Consider the following 20,370-nt stretch of genomic DNA (forward strand, 5'->3'; position numbering starts at 1 on the left):
AAGCTACTTACCCTAGGGCTGAGATACAGCATCTCGAAAAGAGCTCCTCCAAGACCCAGACACACTCTTAGGGCTGGCTGAGATCCAGACTTTGCTGGAGAGGGCACAGTTGTAACTTCCTGAATAGCAGGAAAGCCCTGCTAGAATTCTGCCTTCTGGAACTTGCTAGAAATCCACATTCCAGAACTTGTTGGAAATCCATTCTCTGGGGTTCCAAGGAAAGCTGTTGAGGGAGGTGTCTCATTAGAGGCACTTGCTCCAAAGCCACCTAAGGGGCTTCTGGAGGAAGCTGCTGGCTGCTGGGTGCTGCTGCTTGCTACCTGTGCTGTAGGAACCTTCCCAGTATGCAACCAGAGCCAGGAACCAGGAAGCCAAACCCTTTCCTCCTGCAATGTCTCTCCAGGGCCTTCTATTGACCTAGCTTTTGTAACAGCTGCAAAATATTTAAAGGGCTCAGATTCAGTTTCACTAGGCAGGCAATGAGGATGAATTTGGAGCTAAGAGGCGACATATTAATAATAGCCACTTTTATTGTGAAATCCCCATATTCTGGCACGTAGTAGGTTTTTTTTTGTTTGTTTGTTTTTTGTTTTTTTTTTTTTTTTGGAGACGGAGTCTCGCTCTGTCGCCCAGGCTGGAGTGCAGTGGCGCAATCTCGGCTCACTGCAAGCTCCGCCTCCCGGGTTCACGCCATTCTCCTGCCTCAGCCTCTCCTAGTAGCTGGGACTACAGGCGCCTGCCACCACGCCCGGCTAATTTTTTGTATTTTTAGTAGAGACGGGGTTTCACCGTGGTCTCGATCTCCTGACCTCGTGATCCGCCCGCCTCGGCCTCCCAAAGTGCTGGGATTACAAGCGTGAGCCACCGCGCCTGGCCGTAGGTTTAATAAATATTTGGTGAAGTAATAAATAAGTGATTTACATCTAACCTAAGTGAAAAGCATGCTTGGCATATGCCACGTCAAGATTGGAGCTTTCAGGCCTAGCTTTTAACATGAAAGTTGCTGCCAAGTGCCTCCCATATGAAAACTCTGGAACCCCCCAGCTGTCCCCCACTCTGTGGTAGGGATAAGACAGGCCCCCAGATAACATCATAGCTTGGCTCAACAGTTAGTGAGAAGTGCAATGAGGCAAGCACAGCAGAGAAAAGGAGACAAAAGTGGCCATGAGCCCCACTTACAGTCTGTGTTAGGGCTAGGGCTGGGCCACCAGTTGCTTCATTTGGCATCTTTCTGAGACATTGAGGTGAGTTATATAGCTTTGCCACATGGCCAAAATGTGAAACACATCCAAGGGCTATATTTTAATACAGATCTTAAAAAATAAAGAAACATCTTGATTTCTCTAGCCACTTGTCTGTTGACACAAACCATCGAGAGAGATTAGGGGAAAGATCCTTGCTATAAGCGATTTGATATTTCCTAACAGAGCAAAGTTTCCTCTTTGTCCACTGACTCTTTCAAAAGCTCTTCGGGTTCTATTCTTAGAATTCTCGTTTCCTGTCCTGGGAGAAAACTGCACAGAATTTCAATAAATACGACCCAAATGATGTGGAAACTTCCTATAAGGATGCAATGTAGTATTCATTCATTAACGCCATCAACAAATATTTACTGAGCACCAACTACCAGATAGTGATGGCAGACATAATTTGGGGCGTTTGGAGTGCAACTGTGAACACAACCAGGTCCCTGTTCTCATGGAACTTGCTAACATTCTGGCTAAAATAGAGAACATGGAACTTCCTAGAGAGGCACTGTGGGTGATTTCACAAACCATTGAAAACCTCTAGTGGGAGTAAACAACTAACCAACCTTAGAATAAAACATGGTTGTTGCTGGTGTTCTTAGAAACTTCGCTGTCCTCATGTACAAATTGTATCACTAAAGTCTTCTCACGTTTGATTCTTGGGAAGCTTTCAGAGCAGGGCTGTCTAATGGAAATATGTAAGCCTCATAATTTAAAATTTTCTAGGAACAAAGTTAAAAAAGTAAAAAGAGGTTGGGCACAGTGGCTCAAGCCTGTAATCCAAGCACTTTGGGAGGCTGAGGTGGGCGGATCACCTGAGGTCAGGAGTTCAAGACCAGCCTGACCAACATGGAGAAACCCCGTCTCTACTAAAAATACAAAAAATTAGCTGGGCGTGGTGGCGCATGCCTGTAATCCCGGCTACTCGGGAGGCTGAGGCAGGAGAATCGCTTGAACCCAGGAGGCGGAGGTTGCGGTGAGCCGAGATCACGCCATTGCACTCCAGCCTGGGCAACAAGAGCAAAACTCCGTCTCAAAAAAAAAAAAAAAACAGTGTGTGCCTGCAGTCCCAACAACACTGGAGGCTCAGGCAGGAGGATAGCTTGAGCTTCAGAGTTTGAGGCCAGCCTAGGCAACACAGGAAGACACCCATCAATACAATAAATAAATAAATAAATAGAAACAGGCAAAATTAATTTTACAAATTTTTAACTGAGTTATTCAAAATGTGATCACAATTTTGACATAATTATAAATTATTGAGCTGCAGTTTTTTCACATTAATTTTTTCAAAATCCCACATATATGTGTACTTACAGCACATCTCATTTTGAATTGGACACATTTCAAGTGCTTAACAGTCACATGTGGCTAGGTATGGAACAGCAGAGGTTCAGAAAACTGTCAAAAGGAGTTCTCTGTCCTCTTATTTTGGGGATGGAGGCGAAAATATTTGCCGAATTGATACATTCTGTGAACTTTGGCTCCGGGATTTTAGTATGAAATTAGAGGCAGGTGAAGACCACCATAGCCTTCGTTTGCACCAGCTCATTACAGGGGCCAGAACGGAAGGAGGTTCACAGAACGTGCTAGGTTGGACATTAAGTCACTGAGTCGTCCACTGAGGAAAGGGATATCATTAAGAAGAATAGTTTTCCACTAACGCCGAACCCAGGGGCACCATCTCAGCCAACAGGTCAAGTTACAGTAGGCAAGCACGCCTAGAAATAAACATCTAAAACCCAGCCTGTTACATTAGCCAACACTCTTCTTGACTTTTTCCGAATTTTTTCCCTGTTCCCAAGATTAGAACGCTCGCTAGGAAAGACTGCGAGCCTCAGCGGCCTCCCCTTGAACTGGGGCGCTGCCTCCAGCTGGACACGGACTAAGGATGGAAGGGTGCACTGACGGGGGCCGCCGCCATTTCCCAGGCCCCTCCCTAGGGGTGCCCCTCCTCAGCCATGGCTGCCCCTTTCTCTCCTCCTCCAGCATCTGCCCCTGGGGGCACCCCACCTTTCCGCCATCTCTCGGGACCGCGTGGCACCCTTATCTGTTTTAACGGGGATAAACTTGACTTGCTTCTCCAAAGAGCGGGAAAAACAGGCGCAGTCTTGGTACTGATCTGGGGGAGGCAACGTCCCAGGGCGCGCAGGGGCGTTTTCTACCCGTGCCCTGTCGGCCTGCTCTGTTCAGTACCGACCATTTGCGGGGTTCACGTGACCCAGTCGGCAAAGTTTCTTTGGAGATCCAGCGTCTCTGATTCCCGGATCTTCAGCCCCACCCGGAGACCCCACGGTTACTGCCCCGCGACCCCCGATGGAGCGTCGGGATGCGCTTTCTCTCCGAGTGCCTCCGGGGGTGGAGGGAGGGAGGCTTGTTTCGGAACTAAATGGCAATCACAGCCTCCGCGGGGCTCGGAGGGACGAGCTCCCCGCCCACCCCACGGCCCCGGCCCCAGCCAGCATCTCGCGACTCCATTTCTGGCTCTAAACAAGAACAGGGGACCGAGTCCGCGTTCACACGGAAAATTATGCCGGCTCCAGCGGCGCGTAAAATTGATGTGAACCGAACGAAGTAGGATCAGCGTGATCCTCCCCCTCTTGTCTCAACAGGGGTTTCGGCGCGTTACACAAGGCCGAGCTTGTCTCTTTAAGGAGACATTGGACCCTAATTAGTCCGCCTTCCTAGCGCGGCTGCGGAGCGAGAGGCCGAAGGTGTCTGGGTTGGGAGACGGGTGGGCGGGAGGACGAGACTCGGAAGGAGATCTTTTGACCAGCCCCCAGGCTCACTGCCCCCTCCACCCTCTTTATTTTGCCGCCGCCACCACCACCAACACCTAATTCTGAAGATGCAGCCAGGGCAGCAGCAACAGCAGCAGCCGCCGATTCTCCCAGCCCCACGTTACTTTGATTGACAGCTGAACAAATGTTTCTCCGGTTCGAACGCTCGCGCTAAGGAACGCCAGCCAAGGCGAAGCTCCGCCTTGGGCGGGCCATCTCCGCCCCGCCTCCGCCAACCTCATTCCTCTTCGTTAATTGGTCGGAGCTACAGGCGACGCCCGGCCCCCACGTGGGTTTCAGCTGGGTTGGCTCCTCCCCGCTGGCTTGCCATTTGTCAGCAGTGAAATGATGGGCACTAACACAGAACGGCGATTAATGTTCAGCCACCTCTGATTGGTTGCTGGAGACGCCTACCGCAAAGGGGGAGGGCGGGGCGTTTGGAGAGCTCCTCAGAGCGCTCGCGTGGCGGGCCGGTGATTGTAGTCAATATGGCCATATTCTCAGGCAGGGTCGCCCGGGGAGGACTACATCTCCCGGGATGCTGCGCGGCCGCCCCGCGGAAGATTGTGAATATGTATCAGAATGTTAATGATTAGCTGCTGCTAAATTTGGTCAAAGAAGTCACCTACACAGAGCGTGTTGTTAGAGCTGTTCTGAGCGGGTGTTTGGGTTGTTGGCTGCTTTCTTCCCCCTTTCTCACACACTTGTATATTATTTTGAGGTGGTGTTCGCAGAGTTTGAAAGGAGAGAGAATTAAAAAAAAAGCCGCAAGCGTTTCACTCTTTTATTTTTATAATCCCCTTCAATTTGGGGTTAAAAAAAAGACAAGAAAACAGGAAGGAAGAAAAATAAGGAAATGAGATGTGGTAAAAGAAGCTAAAAGGTGCCTTTTAAAAGATCGTTGCTGTGAAGTGAAAAAAATCTCCAGAGAAACCAAAAAGCACCGCCGAGACCTCTTCCGAACCAAAGGAGTTTGTGTTTGCTTTTAGGGAAGAAGAAAGATCATTCATTCGGAGGAATAACAACCAATTAAAAGACAAATAAAAAAAGTTTGGAGTGGGACGCAGAGCGAGCGAGAGGCGCTGCCGGCGGGCGGTGGGGCGCGGAGCTCGCACTTTCCCGGCCGGGTGAGCGGCGGCCGCGGCGCCGGGCTCGGCGGGTGCGCCTCGGCGGAGCGAACGTCGGAGCGTTGCCTTGGGAGACGCGCGCCGGACAATGCCCGCGACGGACCAGTGACGCCCGCGGGGAATGCGGAGCGGCCCGGCAGCCGGCACCCAGCCGCCGCCGCGCGTTCCTGCCGCCCGTGTCACGCGAGACCCGGCGGGGGCCGGGACCGCCCGAGCCGCCCCTCAGACCGAGCTAGCCGCCTCCGCTGCCGCGGCCGCCTCCTCTTCGGGGCCATTAAAGCCAATGAGCCGCGCGCCTCTGCCGAGCGCAGCCAACTAAATCGGCTTGGATGATTCGCGACCTGAGCAAGATGTACCCGCAGACTAGACACCCGGTGAGTGCGGGCGGCGGGGCGCGGGCTCGCCGGGTGCTGGGGGATTCCCCGCGTCGCCCCCTGCGCACCGAGTTGTGTCTTTCGGCCGGAGGGGCGTGGAGAGCCGCAAGAAATCGGCGCCCCCCGCCAGGAGCAGCCCGCCCGCCATCACCCCCACCCCCGGCGCGGTGGCCCTCGGAGGGGGTGCGGAGAGGCAATTGAGTTGTAGCCATTTTCTTATTGTTGTCTTTGAAGCCCCTGGAAGCCGCGCCGAGCCGTTTGCGGTCCCCGCGCCGCGACTCCTCGAGGGGGGGTGGCGAGCGATGAAGGAGGCGCGACTCCGCGCCCGGGCGGGGAGGGCGCCCTCGGCGGCGGCGCTGCTGGGCTGGCTGCGGCTCGGAAGTGCGGGACGCCGGCCCCTGGCGCCGCGGGCCCCCCGGGCGAGCGAGCGAACGAACGAACGAGCCGAGAGGGTGGCGGCCGTCCCCCTCCTCCCCCGGCCTGACCGCAGCCCGACGCCATGGCGCGGGTCCCCCCGACGGGCCAGTTTCGATTCCGGGTGAGGAGGGAGTGGGCGCGGCGCGCGGGTCCCTGGGTGCCCGTCTTTGGCCGGGGAGGGGAGACGGGGCTCGAACCCTCGGGGTCCGGGGCGCGGGGGCCTGCGGGCGGGAGTATGCGGGGCCCTAGGACCACCTCGAAACCAGCCTCTGCCTGGGCTGTTGGGCGCGAAGAGGGTTGCGGGAGGAGAGTTTTAATCGCTCTTTGCCTGCGTGCGCGATGACCCCCTCACCCCCCGCTAACGCCGCGTGGTATGTTTTCTCCGTCTCCCTGCTTCGCCTGTGATGTGGGCTAATTAAATATTTTATTGTTGTTCTTCAGGCACCGCATCAGCCTGCTCAACCCTTTAAATTTACAATTTCCGAATCCTGTGATCGGATTAAGGAAGAGTTTCAGTTTTTACAGGCTCAATACCACAGGTAACGATATTGACTTTAGCTGATCCTCCTGTTTGCTTAGCTCTTGTCTCCCCGACAAATACACACAAACACCCTCCTCCTTTTTTGTGGGGGCGTCACAAAGGTATTATTTTTTTTTCTCGGTGGGCAGAAAGGGCAAATCAAGGCCTCCTTCCTTAGGCAGGTGTAAATAAATTAAACATTTCTTCTACCGTAAATAAAAAGAAGGCAGAACAATCGAAACTGGGGAGACTTGGAAAACGCTGAGGCCAAACTTTCGATATTGATTTATTGGGGCCGGGAGAATGAAAGGTTGGGAAGATTCTGGGGCCTTTTGACATCCTTGGTTCTTTATTACTCCGGACTTGATTCCTTCTCACTTCTTTTTGCCATTCCACTGAAGAGCTGAGAGCCCAGGGAAGTCGGAGTGAGCGATTTCATTACTTTTATGCAAAAAAAAAAAAAAAAAATGTTTTCATCTTATAGACGATTTTTAGACTTAGGGTGCCTTTGAGACATTTTTCTTTAGCTGGCTTTTTAATGATGCCTAATTCTTATTTCATAAATGCAAGAACCAAAACAAGCCACTGAACCCGATTGGCACTTTGCCCCTGGGTGGTGGTATTCAACTTGTCTGTGTGTTTTGGAGGGAAAAAAACAAGACATCATTCATAAGACATGCTTGATTCATATTTTCATTAATCTCTTTGTAGAACATTAAAGAAACTCCCTTGTGACGTTTTGGAGGACTTATTTGTGCTTGTATGTGCAGTCATTATTGAGGTTTATTTTCGTGTTTGTTTTATTAAGTGAATATTCAATTCTGGAGGAAGTTCCTGAATTAAACTGATACGAGGATTTGTTTCCTTAAAACTTAATTAAAAAAAAAATCCTAAAAACAAAAAACCACATATATGATCCTTATTGAAGGGGCAAGTACAGACTGATTCCCACCACCCCTTTCCCCTTTCCCTTTCCATAATGATGGGGGTGTTTATTTAAGATTGTTGATTTAGTTGTTTGTAGGTGAGATTTAGAATATGTGTTTAAGAGTTGAAGGATGTTAAGATCATTGTACTTAGAGTATCTTATGTCTTGAACAGTCTGAAGCTGGAATGTGAGAAACTCGCCAGTGAGAAGACAGAGATGCAGCGGCATTATGTCATGGTAAGAAAACCATGTCACAGATTCAAAGTGCCTATTAGTTTGGAATACCAAAAACAAGAATACGTTTAAATCGCTGGAGGCTGCAAGATAGATCACAGTCACCCTGCCAGTGCAGTTGAAGTTGTGGGAATATGTCTATTAGCAACCTGTAATTCTAGGATGTTATAACTTGCCTTTGACAACTGGCTTTGATTGGAATTTTCAGAAAGTTCAGGCACATGGGGCATAATTTTCTGTGCTTTGTTTTTACAGATCGAAAAAAAAATAAAAACAAAACCTTGTTTGTTTTGTCACAAGCAAAAATGTTTTTGTGTTAGTGGCTTTCTTTGTTGTTTTATTGCTCTTGCTCCAAACAATTTTAGCCAGTTTTTCTGTATGCTGTTAACATTTTAATGTCTTATTATTAAAGACATTATTAAAAAATAATATTTTATTTCTTTGAAAAGGAGTGATGGATAAGGAAAGACAGCAATTTTTCAAATTTTTTTCTCACTATGTTACTATTACATTAATATTTGTATGTTTTCAGTTTCTATAGTGTTATATTGGTTTGAGGAATGTTGTAGTATCCTGTATAACTGATTTGTTCTGCCAGAATTTCTATGCCAGTTATACTACACGTTCAAAAAACCAGATCTGCTTTTACAGAAGTATTATGAAGCATATTTTTATGATTGTCCAAGAAAGCTCCAGAATAACCTACTCATTTATTTTTCTGTCTAGCTTTTTTGCTTTGAATATGTGAATATGAGCAGTACACTAACAAATCAGAAATCAAACTCTTAAGTAGCATCACCTTTTCCAACCTTCCTTTCAAAACATCAGCGTTTGTATAACGCATTCTTTGCTGTTAACTTGCCTGCTGTGCCTGGGAATTAAGAGTCCGTAGGATACCAAATTTTCATCAGACTTTTTTGATGCATCTGCTTGGGATGTGTAAAGACAACTGAAGATGTTAAGAATGCTGTGTTTGAATTTAATTTTTCTTAGTTTTATGTGTTTTCTCTTAGAATTTGTGTCTTAAGATGGTTAAAGATAGTGATGGGCTCTTGATTTACTGGTGTAGATTATATGAAGATACTGGTTTAGGTGAGGCTTTTATGTTTGTTTCAGATTTACTTGGGGCATTTTGAACAAACTAGGAAGACTGTTTGATGAAAGTCATGCATTTAATTGCTTTTCCTTCTTTGACAGTATTATGAAATGTCCTATGGGTTGAATATAGAAATGCACAAGCAGGTAAGTTATTTCTTTATAACCATTTTAAATGACAGTAATACTGGTACACTTTGAAAAGAAAATTGTATGTTTTGCAGTTTTATTCTGCAAGCCGTTGTGGCTACCTGTATTTAAAGGACTGGGTAGTGAAGAAAATGCTGTTTTTTCATGTGTGGCTCCCCATCTTTCTTTCATATTATCCTAATTTTTATAATTTAAAAACGTTATTTTAAAAAATCTGAATACATATTAAACTCTGTACACTTTCAACAGCAGGATGCTAAATTTTAAAATCCTCTTGTTATTCTTCTGAAAGAGTTGCTTTATGTATTTTGGGCATTGCAAACTTGTGAAAGAGCTTTTCTTGGAAAATATTAAAAAGTAAAATTGTGTGGCGCCTTCGTTGGCTTAATGTGAAAGAATGGGTAGAGGGTGAGCTGGGAGGATGAAAATGAAATCTGTGGAGCTACAAAAGAAATTGATGTAAAATCCTTGTACTGGTCCCCTGAGGCTACTTAGTTGGGTCTTACCAAGAACTATAACTGTTACTTCCAAAATTTGTACAGAGTAAATGAGCCTGATAGGAGGATGTGATAAGGTTCAACATGGGGTCTTGAAATCTAGCAATTAGTTCAGTAGCAAAAAAAAAAAAAAAAAAAAAAAAAGATAATGATTAGTCAGAAAGCACTGAGAGATACGACTCAGTCTTCTTTTTGTGTAGGAGACTGAATAAAATGGTTTGGCTTAAATTTCCTAGACAGAAGAATAATAGCGGGTATATATATAGATAGATAGATAGATATCTATATATATACACACAAATATATATACATGTATATATATATAAAAATATTGTTTGGCAATAGTAATTCCTCTAGGAAGCATTTATTTTTAGTGATCTCCTAGTGGAAGCACTTCAGGTCTCATCAGCCATTTCAGAATAGGTGTGTATGTGTTTGCCTGCTGGGAAAAAGACAAGGGAAAACTTACTGCTTTTCATTTCCTATTTATGGTCAAGGTGGATGTCATTACTTTCTAAGTTGAGAAAATATGAAATGAGCACATACTATTAGGCCTTCACTATTTATGGATTCCTTTTTGGGTATAGTTATTTTCTACATGCTCAGAACATCCCAGATAGTAGATCTTTAAAAGATGGCTGTTAGACAATAAAGGCAATCTGATGAACAGTATTTGAAAACAAAAAGTTGGAAAAAAATGAGACATTGCTTACATTGAGGACTTTTAATTTCAGATACTGTTTTACTTTGTATGCTATTTGGTTATGTCAATATTAGCATTATAGTATAGTTTGAATGGCCTGTTGAAATTAAATTCTTATTTTGGCATCTTTGTCATTTCTGTTTAGATTAGTAATGTAAATATCTTCTGCTTAAACAAAATCCGTTCAATCTTGTGGATGGACTTCTCTTAGTTCTACCTTACAGGAATAAATTACATGAGAGATATTGTTTGTTAATTATTTCATTACATTTCCTTTGAGGTCTGGATCTTGTGTATGTCTCTTTTTTTGTCTGCACCCCACTCCCCAAAATTAATTAGTGTCTTTTTAAAAATTGGACCAGATGATTAATTTAGTCCCTTTATTTCTCCTTCTGTATCTTGTTTACCCTAACCACTTAGTTTCCAGTTCTCCTTGTACCATCTACATTTCTAACAGGCACGTAGCTTGTATTTGGCTGTATGTATTTCTTTTTCGAGGGGGCATGTGAGATCCCTTAATTTTACACATTTTATACCACTATAATTCTGTCATCTTCTTGTCCAGCTGGCCTCAAATGCCATCTATTTAAAATTGAGAACAGTACATTTTCCCTTTTTTTCTTTTCCTTTTAAATTCAATCATATCAAGAATCCTGAGGGCAGTTTATCACATTATGAAATACAGACAGCCCTGCAAACCACCTACTTATTATATTTTCTTTCTTTCTCCCCCTTAAGCGTAGAGGCATATCTGTCTTTATTTGTTTTCCTAGGCAGACAGCCTTAGTTCCTCTTAGTCTCTCTTCCAGATGTACTCGCTGGATACCCTTGTAATGGAAAGCAGCAATAATGCAGGGAAGTTGCCCTGCGGCATAATTGGGCCTAGTTCTCAAGATCGGGTTAGGTTTATTCACTTATTAGATTTGTGTCTCAAAGGGTTCAAGAGTAGGAATCCCGGGAGCCCTTGGAAGTACCCTAGTAATTGGTGGCCCTGATATTTGAAACCTTTGTGTATTTTTTGGTTAACGTTCCTGTTCTTCTTGGCTGCTGCTAGCCACAGAATATTTATTTTTAGAGAAATTTTTCATTGGAACAGAAAATGATGGTTGTGATGGAGTCATGACTCTGTGACTTAGCAAACTGATAAAAAGATAAAAGTATGAAGCAAAGACAAACAGGGTGGAGGTCGGTATTCTCCCTCCTCCCCTTTCTATGTGGTGCTCATCATCAGTCACCCTGTGTTGATTCTGATAGAGAACTATAAAATGAAACCTATGGGGAATTTGTCATTCTGAAATGAAAGCTAATGTAATTAGTACCAATTAAAGTACATTTAGTAAATTGGATTTAATCTTAATTAAGCCTGCATAATGTTGCCAATTTTTAACAATTATGTTTGAGAACATAATTAATTTAAATTTTGGTAACTGAGTAAATAGCATTAGTCTGGTAGAATTAGTGGATTTTTTTTTTTTTTTTAAAGGGGAATTTGGTGACATGACATGGAATTGGAACATAAAATATGAATCTAAATTTCTGGTAATCTTTAGGATTGATAGAGCTAAGCAGATGAAGCAAAAAAAAAAAAAAGTTAGGATGAAGTATTCTAGGCTATAATGGGAATTAATGCTGTGCCACTGTCTCAAGTTCTAGCATAAAAGTGAAGATGACAAATAGGACATGGTTAGAAATGGCACATGTTTTAGTGTGACGTCTTCAAAATGGAATTTTTAAAAATGAAAGAACATAGACCCTTATTCCCTAAGGATTTCCGTAAGTGTGTGGTTTTTGTTTTTTGTTTTGTATGAGACAGCTGACCCAGGGTTTAGTTGTTAAGTTTTTTTGCTGATTGTTCTTCTTTGTAAATACAGTGTGGCTTCTAAATGGGTTGGTGGCTTCTAAATGGCACAGTGGGGTGATGCATGGAGTTGATAGCATTACTAAATGCTGCTTGTTCCCATCTTTCACCTGTAATGCTGTCATTAAAGAAGTCCTCACTGATGGACTCTGACAGCAGTGGTTACCATTCTAAAAAGTGAGTATTGGATATAGATTAGGAACAGTAGGTATGTGAATTCAACCTATAGGAACTATAAATGGAGATGAACATACCGTCTTTTGAAAAGGGGAGAATGAGAACATCTATGACTTCCTTATAGTTAGTATTCTACGATGTGAAAACCTCCTCATTTGAATTTTAGTAATCATCAGGAAATTTTAGAAATCTAAAACACATAGAATCTGAAAGTAAGTATTGCGCATTTATGTATGTTTTATGTGTGTATTTTTATGTGTGTGTATGCGTGTGTGTGTGTGTATATATGTATGTATATTTAATCAAAGCAAGAAAAGTCCTGTTTCACTTAAAGCCATGTACATTTTATTACGAGACTTGGGCCACAACCATTTGAGTGCTGCTAAAATATTAATTGAATAGAAATGAAAGGGCCTTGCCAACTGATAGGATATCATAATCATAGCCTCTTTGGTCGATGGTAAATGATGATAAATGACATTAGGAACCTTTTAGCAAACTGTAATAACTACAAGGAGGGAAGCAGTATGGATTTGCATTATATCTGATACCCTCTAGTACCAAGTGGATTGCCAATACTGCTTGTTTAGCATTTTCTAAGGGCAATAAGATATTGATTTCTGACTTACAAGGAACAGCTCTATTTTCACCATTGAAAAGTATTGCAGGTTGTTAAGAAGAAATTGACTTGAAGAGGCCGACTGCTGCCCATCATGGAGCAAATAAAGCAAAACTGCCGAAGCATGGTGGAGCAGCGAGACGGGCCCTCAGCAATTTGTTGCTATTAATTTACCATGCTCGACAGCAAATCAATCGGCATCTACTTCATCTGCTGGAGAAAATGCTGTCCAGGGCAGATAAAAGGCTCGGCATGGTACAGAGAATAGACTGGATTGGCCAAAAGCAGGCTGCAGTTAATGTGTAAATAAGTGAAATCAAGGCCACTGTTGCAGAGGAAGCTGTTGTTAATTAGGTTGGTGTTTTTTAGTGAACTATTTTAGAAAGCAGCTAGGATTTGGAGAGTAAGAAGAGATTTATTGAGACTGAAGTAATATATGACTGGCATGACATTCTAGCCTTGAGTGTACTTGATTCTAGGGTGCAGTAAATTTATTTGGGGACGCTGCTTGCTATGGAGTTTGTTGAAAGTTCGTTTTAGACCAGATTTCCCTTATGATAACTTTTTTTTTGAACCTTGCCAGTTTTTTGCACATATTCTGTCTTACTGTGTACTCTTAGATTTAGAAGAGTAGATGGAGGAGTAGGTGTTTTAGTATGGAGGCACAAATGTGTCTGTTATATTCTTACCCAGTGCCTTTTTTTTTTTTTCTTCAGAGATAGGTATAATTGAACTCTTGTATAATAATCAGAGTCAACTATCATCGAAGATGGGGTGTTCTGGCTGAAAGTAACTAATAAATGAAGATTTTCCTGACAGAACTTTATCTTAGGAAATAACAATCTAGAGGACCTGAATAGTGGGTGGATACTACTAGATTATAAAATCTCAAAGATGACAAGTGAAATTTTGATGCCTGCATAAACTTCAGATACAATTACAAGATCGTGTGGGGGTGGGAAGGGTTCTTGTGTTTTTGGTTTTCATTAAGGTTTAAAGCCACCTTTTCTAATTTAAGATTGTTTGCATGCTGATAATATTCCACAATTAATGTTAACGGAGTGAAGGGTATTGGTGGTGTTTTTTCCCCTTTACCTCTCATTTGGGCATTTTAAAATAGGAGGCCAACTTCATTTACTCCTGTTTAGTAAATCTAAATGAGTGTAGGTTTTAAATTAGATTTTTTTCCCAAAACCCTTCAGAAGGTCTAGTATTAGGGCAGTTGATAAGTAAGCGGAAGCACCTTGGGCAGGACCCAATGACCTGTCCTTTTACTTACCACAGCACCTGCACGGGAAGCAGATCTGGAGGGTGAAATTTAACCTGTTATGGTGTGTGTATGTTTTAGGGTGCGTGTTTTCCGAATACTGTGGGGAGTTCCCTTTTTCCTTCTCCCATGATGGATTCTTTTGTCTTTCTAGAGATATCATAGGAGGATATCTGGATTTTTCACCTAAGGCAGTGATTCTTGAGTGAAATTTGAATTTCCTTTCAATAGAAGTAGACATTTATTATATATCTGGCTTGCAATTACCACTGATCTGGGCACACTGCCAAAATTCTTATCGTTAGTTCTCATAATGATCCTAAGACAGGGATTATATCCAGTCAAAAGTTGATTAAACAGGGTCAGCTCTGCACAAGGTGATACAGCTAATAGTTGGTGGATTCAGGACTTCAAATAAATTTACGTGGGAGGATATCTCCTGGGAGATGGGTTTGCCATGGGTTAGAGATTCAGGCCCGAGTTCATTCCTGGAATAGAGAGTCCCTGAACTTTAGGCTCATATGCAGAACCTCTTGAGTTGGGGGATTCTCTGCAACTGCCTAGAGTCCATGGATGGCTCAGCCTGCCCTCTGCATCCAGACTGCTTTCAGTGGGTGAGAGGGTGAGGTTGCTTTCACTGGGAATCTCCCACATATGGGCTAGGAGAGCTGCTTGCTTATCAAGATGGAATTTGCTTCCTCCCTAGGCAACCAATTTCTCATTTGTTTACAAACTTGTTCTCTTTAACTTCTATCTTTTCCTGTGGCTTATGAGAGTGCCTACAGACAAGGGGCTGTTTGTTAATCACCATCTTGTGGGCTTTTGAAGGGGGAAGCTGGGAGGGGAAAATGTGATGTTTTGTAGCCTCTTTGTAGTTTAGAAAGAGGTTCGTAGATGCAGGAAATCACACAATTCAGTTTTAAATGAAGGCAGATGTTTTGCTTTTACTGTTAAAAGAATTTCTTTGCAGCATTCAAACAAAAGGATGGTTCCTTTTCACTGCCCCTTAATCCCTGCTGGATATTATTTATTTTTATTTATTATTTTGATGGGCAAAATTCTTTGTATCTAGGTATATATCACTTTGAGCTGTGTAGGAATGATGGACCGGACTAATGAGCTACATCTCTAGGTGCTGTTGCAGCACTGGTGAAGGAGACAGTACAGGCACCAGCCCACTGTTCTTCACATTCTTCATTTAATCTTTGCTTTCCTAGAATACATCTTTTTTATTTCTTCTTTTTTTTCTTGTCTTATAAGATAGGTAGAAGAAACCAGTTGGGAATTAAATGTTTAAAAAATGCATTTATAAGTTATTTGTGTTTGTTTTAATGTGGCTTTTTTTTTGCCTTTGATGTGATTTGATGGTTTGGTTTACCACTTCTGGACAGCAATAATGTATTTGGTGGCTAGAGAAAAGAGGGACAGGGATGTGCGTTCTAGAAGGCACTTTCTTGATCCCTCTACACACCCTCTTAAAACGACTCCAGCGTTCCAGCAATGGTGGTAGATTCAGTGTCCTATACTAGCTAAGTTATTACCAGTTTTATAAGCTGGGCTGTTGGAGAGAAGCAGGGGGGCAGCACATTTAGGCATGGGCAATGGAGTATTTACACTGATAATGACAGTTTGCAAGGCTTAGGACTTGTTCAAAGTAAGTATACTGCAAACAGTTTATGAAATTATTACTCTAAAGAGGAAGGGCCTCAGAAGTTTTAGTCAAAAGCAAAAGTTAGAGCTGTTTTGTCTTTGCCTTAGTAATAATAGCTCTCAGTGGTAGTTGTTTTCTATCTGTGAAGAGGGATTTAGCTGGCATTCATCACCACAGATCTATATACCCTCTCTACCCTCTCTGTTTTCATTGGAACTTACCCAGCATTTATGCCAGGCTGTTGCTATTTCTATATCATTGAGCCAAAACTTATCCCTAGAGAGCTGCATGTGTAACCCTTATTCCATCCAGGGGTGACACATGGGCAGGGTGTGGATTTTCTTAGCTGGTTCATCAAATAAGCAGAAGAGAAAACTCTGGGATACCCCTTAGGTACTCTGTCCTCTGGTGAGTGCATCACATTGTCATCTCTCTTGAGGATTTGCCAACACACATTTCAAGAATCGTATGGTGGAGGCAGCTTCTGCGTGTCATGGAATGAGAGGATAACTTCTCTCCCGATGCAAGGCGATACTCTGTCCCCAACCTGGGCTGGCTGTGGTGTGCTTGGGACCTCTGCAGGGCCCTGTTGCTTGCAGCAACCTAGGCAAAGTGAGAGGTTGGGGAAGGATGAGGAGGGATATTGGCTTTTTGATTTCTTAGCAGGCTTATTTAACTCATTATTACTATTATTATTATTATTATTATTATTATTATTATTATTGTAATTCGGGTTCTGTCCTTATTTTCTAACTATGTATTCTGTTTCTGAAGGTCTGTGGGTGATTTTGGTTATTGAATTTGAAACTGCAAGAAAATATAACTGGAAAGAATAGTCATAGTAGAAATTATAAGCACTAGTACTCTGTAACACCCTTTCTTTACAGAGAGCTTAAGGCATTTTATATGTTCTCTTTAATATTCCTCATGTTCTGTAAAGCAGGTAGCAAGCTTGGATCCATGTATTTATTTAAATAGCTTCTGTCAGTGAAGTACCCAACAGTTTGCCAAGCAGTGTCATTCTGCTGGCCTCCTTTAACAGATGACACTGAGGCTTAAGAGCTTAAGAGACTAGCCCAGTGTCACAGTCAGGGAGGATCAGCACGGGGGTGGAGATACCAGAGTTCACTCAGGTCAGCGAATGCGCCTGAGGTTGCATAGTGAGAGTCACTGGCAGAAGAGGAAATAGTAGATTTCTTGACTTCCCTTCCAGGGCTCCCTTCGCTGACCATGCTGTTTCCAAACAGCAAATAATGTGCTTGTTTCTATGATGTGTTTGGCTTTCTGCAACAAGAGGAGCATAGTGATACTACTGGTGGTCCAAGAGTGTTACACTGTCATCTCTAGTGAGAGATCTGATCTGTGTTTGTGTTTGAGGACAGCTCCTCCCTCCCCTCCCCTCTGCCCTCTCATTGCCTCTGCCCTGCCCTGTGTTGTCTAAAGGGAGTCTAGGATCAGCAATATTGAAATATAAAGCCAAGGTCCCCTTTTAGAAAAGTGCTTCATAAAACTGGCTATCTAGCATTCCTGAACTGTACCATGCAAACATGCTATATTAGATACTTACCTGTTTATTGACTGTCTCTGTCTTGTGCTAGATTGTAAGCTCCATGAAAACAGGAGCTTTTATTGTTTACTGCTGTGTACCCCGTGTTGAGCGCTGTGCCTATCGCATAGTAGATGCTGGTGCGCAATAAAATATTTGGTGAATAAGAGAATAGCAGTTAGAGCTAGCCAAGAATATGTGTGCTTTAAGATTTTTAAGGGTATATTAGGTTGCAAGATAGATAACAAATACTGAATCTCAGGCATACTTAGGTCTGTGTTGTCTACTAGTTTGTGGAAAAGTGACACTTGGAAAGAGGAAGCAAAAGCAACCGAACTTGCTGTGCCTTTTAGGAACAAGTTAGTATAGCTAAAGTAGAATATATGTATTTTAGTATGTTGAGTCTGCATTTTTAAAGATGAAAAGATGAATCATTCCAAACAGAATTTAAAATTCAGTTTGAACGTCGCTGTATCACTAGTCAGTGTTTATCTGAAGAATTCTTTTACTATTAATAGGTCTGTGTACCTGTGGTTTGAATGAATATGGAGCAATATCGATCTTGACTATATTGTGTGTTTAGCTAACTTCCCTGCAAATCAGTACAAAATGCAAGCTTTTAGTTCTTTTCAAGGGACAAGGAATTTTGAAAATGTCTTAATTTTTTTTTATTGGTAGAGATAGTATAACGTTGTTGAAAGAATAGTAATCATAACAGTAAGCAATTTTAGATTGTTTATCATGTCGATAATATTTCACTTATTCTTACAACAGTCTTATGAGATTGTAGTAGCAGTAGTATTTCCATTTTATGTATGTTGGGGCTGAGAGACAGAGAGCTTAAATAGCTTGCTTAAAATCACCTAGCCGGTAAAATGGATCTTGGGTTTGACTCAAGGTCAGAACACTGGTATGATAGATATTTCTGCCTTATTCCAGTTGATATGTTTGGAATACTCCACCATCAGCATACTTACTACCTCCCCCCAAATGCTTGATTGATTCCGGAGCCTCAGATTCTAGTTCTGGCCTTGCTAGTAACCAGCTTTGTGATATTGCTGAGTACCGTACCTTTAAGGGCCACGCTTTTCTCATCTTTAAATTAGGGTGTAAGTGAACGCCCAGATCTCTTTTAGCTCTTTTGGTTAAAATGACCATTTCAGTTTGGTTTGTTGCTGTGACCCAGTGAACAGAAATTGAAATGGTTTTTTTTTTTTTTTCCAGTCTTAGAAAGTCTCTTTTAGCACTTATTTTCAGAATTTTTAAAATCCAAAATTACATAATGGGCCTAGGAGTAGAAATGTATATTTATATAATATTAATACTTTATTTTTTATAAGGTACTTTCTCATCCATTTTTTTCGTGTAAACCCCAATAATAAAGCATTCCCCCCATCCTGTGGATGAACACAGTGAGACGCAGATGTTAGATGACAAAGTTCTTCACTTAATTAGTAGGTGGTTTACAATTCACTGATTCTCTTATGGCCAGCATTCAGGCTAAAGTAATGTTGACACAGAAGTAGAGCAATTTTCATAAAACATGTAATATAAAAGTATATATAAAATAAAATATATCAGTATGTCTTTAAAGTGATTAGTTTTTGTACTTTTCCTTTGGCATATACTAGAAAACTTAGGTCGGGCACGTGGCTCACACCTGTAATCCCAGCACTTTGGGAGGCTGAGGTGGGTGGATCATGAGGTCAGGAGATCGAGACTGTCCTGGCCAACATGGTGAAACCCCATCTCTACTAAAAATACAAAAATTAACTGGGCGTGGTGGCGCGTGACTGTAATCCCAGCTACTCAGGAGACTGAGGCAGGAGAATCACTTGAACCAGGGAGTCAGAAGTTGCAATGAGCTGAGATCGCACCACTGCACTCTAGCCTGGTGTCAGAGCAAGACTCCGTCACAAAAAAAAAAAAAAGAAAGCTTAATTGTATGACCTCTGAAATTGTATGAATTATAATGTGATTCAATAATTTTCTTCCAATGATGTGCAAAGGGGCTATGTAGCAGTTTATTACCTGTTGTGTAATTAGCTCCGCGGGTTACTCTTCCAGAATCTAATGTAGGTGTCAATTTCTCTAGCTTGAGGTAAAGCATGTCTGTAAACTGTGGCTTACGGTGAGCTTGACATCTCAAATCCTCAGGATGTTCTTGGTTTGTCCTATCAGGAATCCTTTCCTTAGGGAAGATAAATTCATTGTAAATAAATGGCTTAATCATAAATAGAAGGGAGAAATGTTTAATCTTGGCCTTTTGGAGTTTATAAATCAAAGACACAGTAGAGATCAGGTTCCTTCATTAAAGTGTAGTTCCAAAAAGGAAGAATGTGGTTTTGGTTTTAAAAAATTTTTTAATTTTTAATTTTTATGAGTACATGGTAGGTGAATGTATTTATGCGGTAAATGAACTATTTTGATACAGGCATACAATGCATAATAATCACATTCAGGTAAATGGACTATCCTTTAACTCAAGCATTTACCCTTTTTTTGTGTGGGTTAGAAACTTTCTAATTATACTCTTAGTTACTTTTAAATGTACAATAAATTATTGTTGACTCTAGTCACTCTGTTATGCTATCAAACACTACACCTTATTCATTCTGACTATATTTTTGTATACAGAAGAATATGTTTTGTTCACTGCTGTACCACTAGCACCTAAAACAATGCCTGGAATATAGTAGAAGAAATGAATGAATGAATGATGGAACAGCTAAAGGAATATTTTAATTTTTCATTTTATTGCATTTCATGTAACATCACATATTCTGAGTATCAGCCACCTTTATATAAGCTGTCTTTGTTTCTGAGTGCTTAGGGAGGGCCTGGCTTTATGATGAGCAAAAAAGGCCTAGATAGGCAATCAGAGAGTAGGAGTTCTTATCTCAGTCTACTATAGGTCCTTGAGCTGCTGATTGGCATTTTTAAAATTTAGAATTGGATTCATACTTTGCCAGATGATTTATTTCTAAGATATCTTTCAACTCTTAACATCATATGATGTTTAAATGACCAGCTTAAAAATAAAATTCATCCCTACTTTCATTGCTTAGTACTATAGGCATACCATTTTAGTAAGTTAAGTTTTAAGATAATTTTTATAAGAGGAAATACAGCCAGGTTTTTTTTATTTTTGTTTTTGTATTTTTGTAGAATCTCACTTTG

At 42.2% G+C, this 20,370-nt stretch overlaps 1 protein-coding gene and 1 long non-coding RNA gene across 13 annotated transcripts in view; one reads left to right on the forward strand and one right to left on the reverse strand.

The window, feature by feature from the left end:
- Positions 1 to 332, reverse strand: part of LOC116474196 (uncharacterized) — a 49,939-nt gene extending 49,607 nt beyond the window's left edge. For both annotated transcript variants that reach the window (XR_004371208.2, XR_009215134.1), the window contains exon 1: positions 12 to 332. This is a non-coding gene — a long non-coding RNA (uncharacterized LOC116474196). The remainder of the gene's footprint in view (positions 1 to 11) is intronic.
- Positions 333 to 4,641: 4,309 nt separating this feature from the next.
- Positions 4,642 to 20,370, forward strand: part of LOC116475182 (transducin-like enhancer protein 4) — a 150,113-nt gene continuing 134,384 nt past the window's right edge. For 5 of the 11 annotated variants that reach the window (XM_032164359.2, XM_032164360.2, XM_032164361.2 and 2 more), the window contains exons 1-4: positions 4,652 to 5,528; positions 6,387 to 6,484; positions 7,567 to 7,630; positions 8,825 to 8,869. In XM_032164359.2, coding sequence (XP_032020250.1) covers positions 5,484 to 5,528; positions 6,387 to 6,484; positions 7,567 to 7,630; positions 8,825 to 8,869 — 252 coding nt within the window. In that variant the 5' untranslated portion in view covers positions 4,652 to 5,483. Of the gene's footprint in view, positions 5,529 to 6,386; positions 6,485 to 7,566; positions 7,631 to 8,824; positions 8,870 to 20,370 lie in introns of all 11 variants that reach the window. The other 6 variants (XM_058445014.1, XM_058445015.1, XM_058445013.1 and 3 more) reach the window with 3 other exon arrangements.

Source organism: Hylobates moloch, unplaced genomic scaffold (assembly GCF_009828535.3).
Source record: "Hylobates moloch isolate HMO894 unplaced genomic scaffold, HMol_V3 SCAFFOLD_10, whole genome shotgun sequence".
NCBI classification, from domain to species: Eukaryota; Metazoa; Chordata; class Mammalia; order Primates; family Hylobatidae; genus Hylobates; species Hylobates moloch.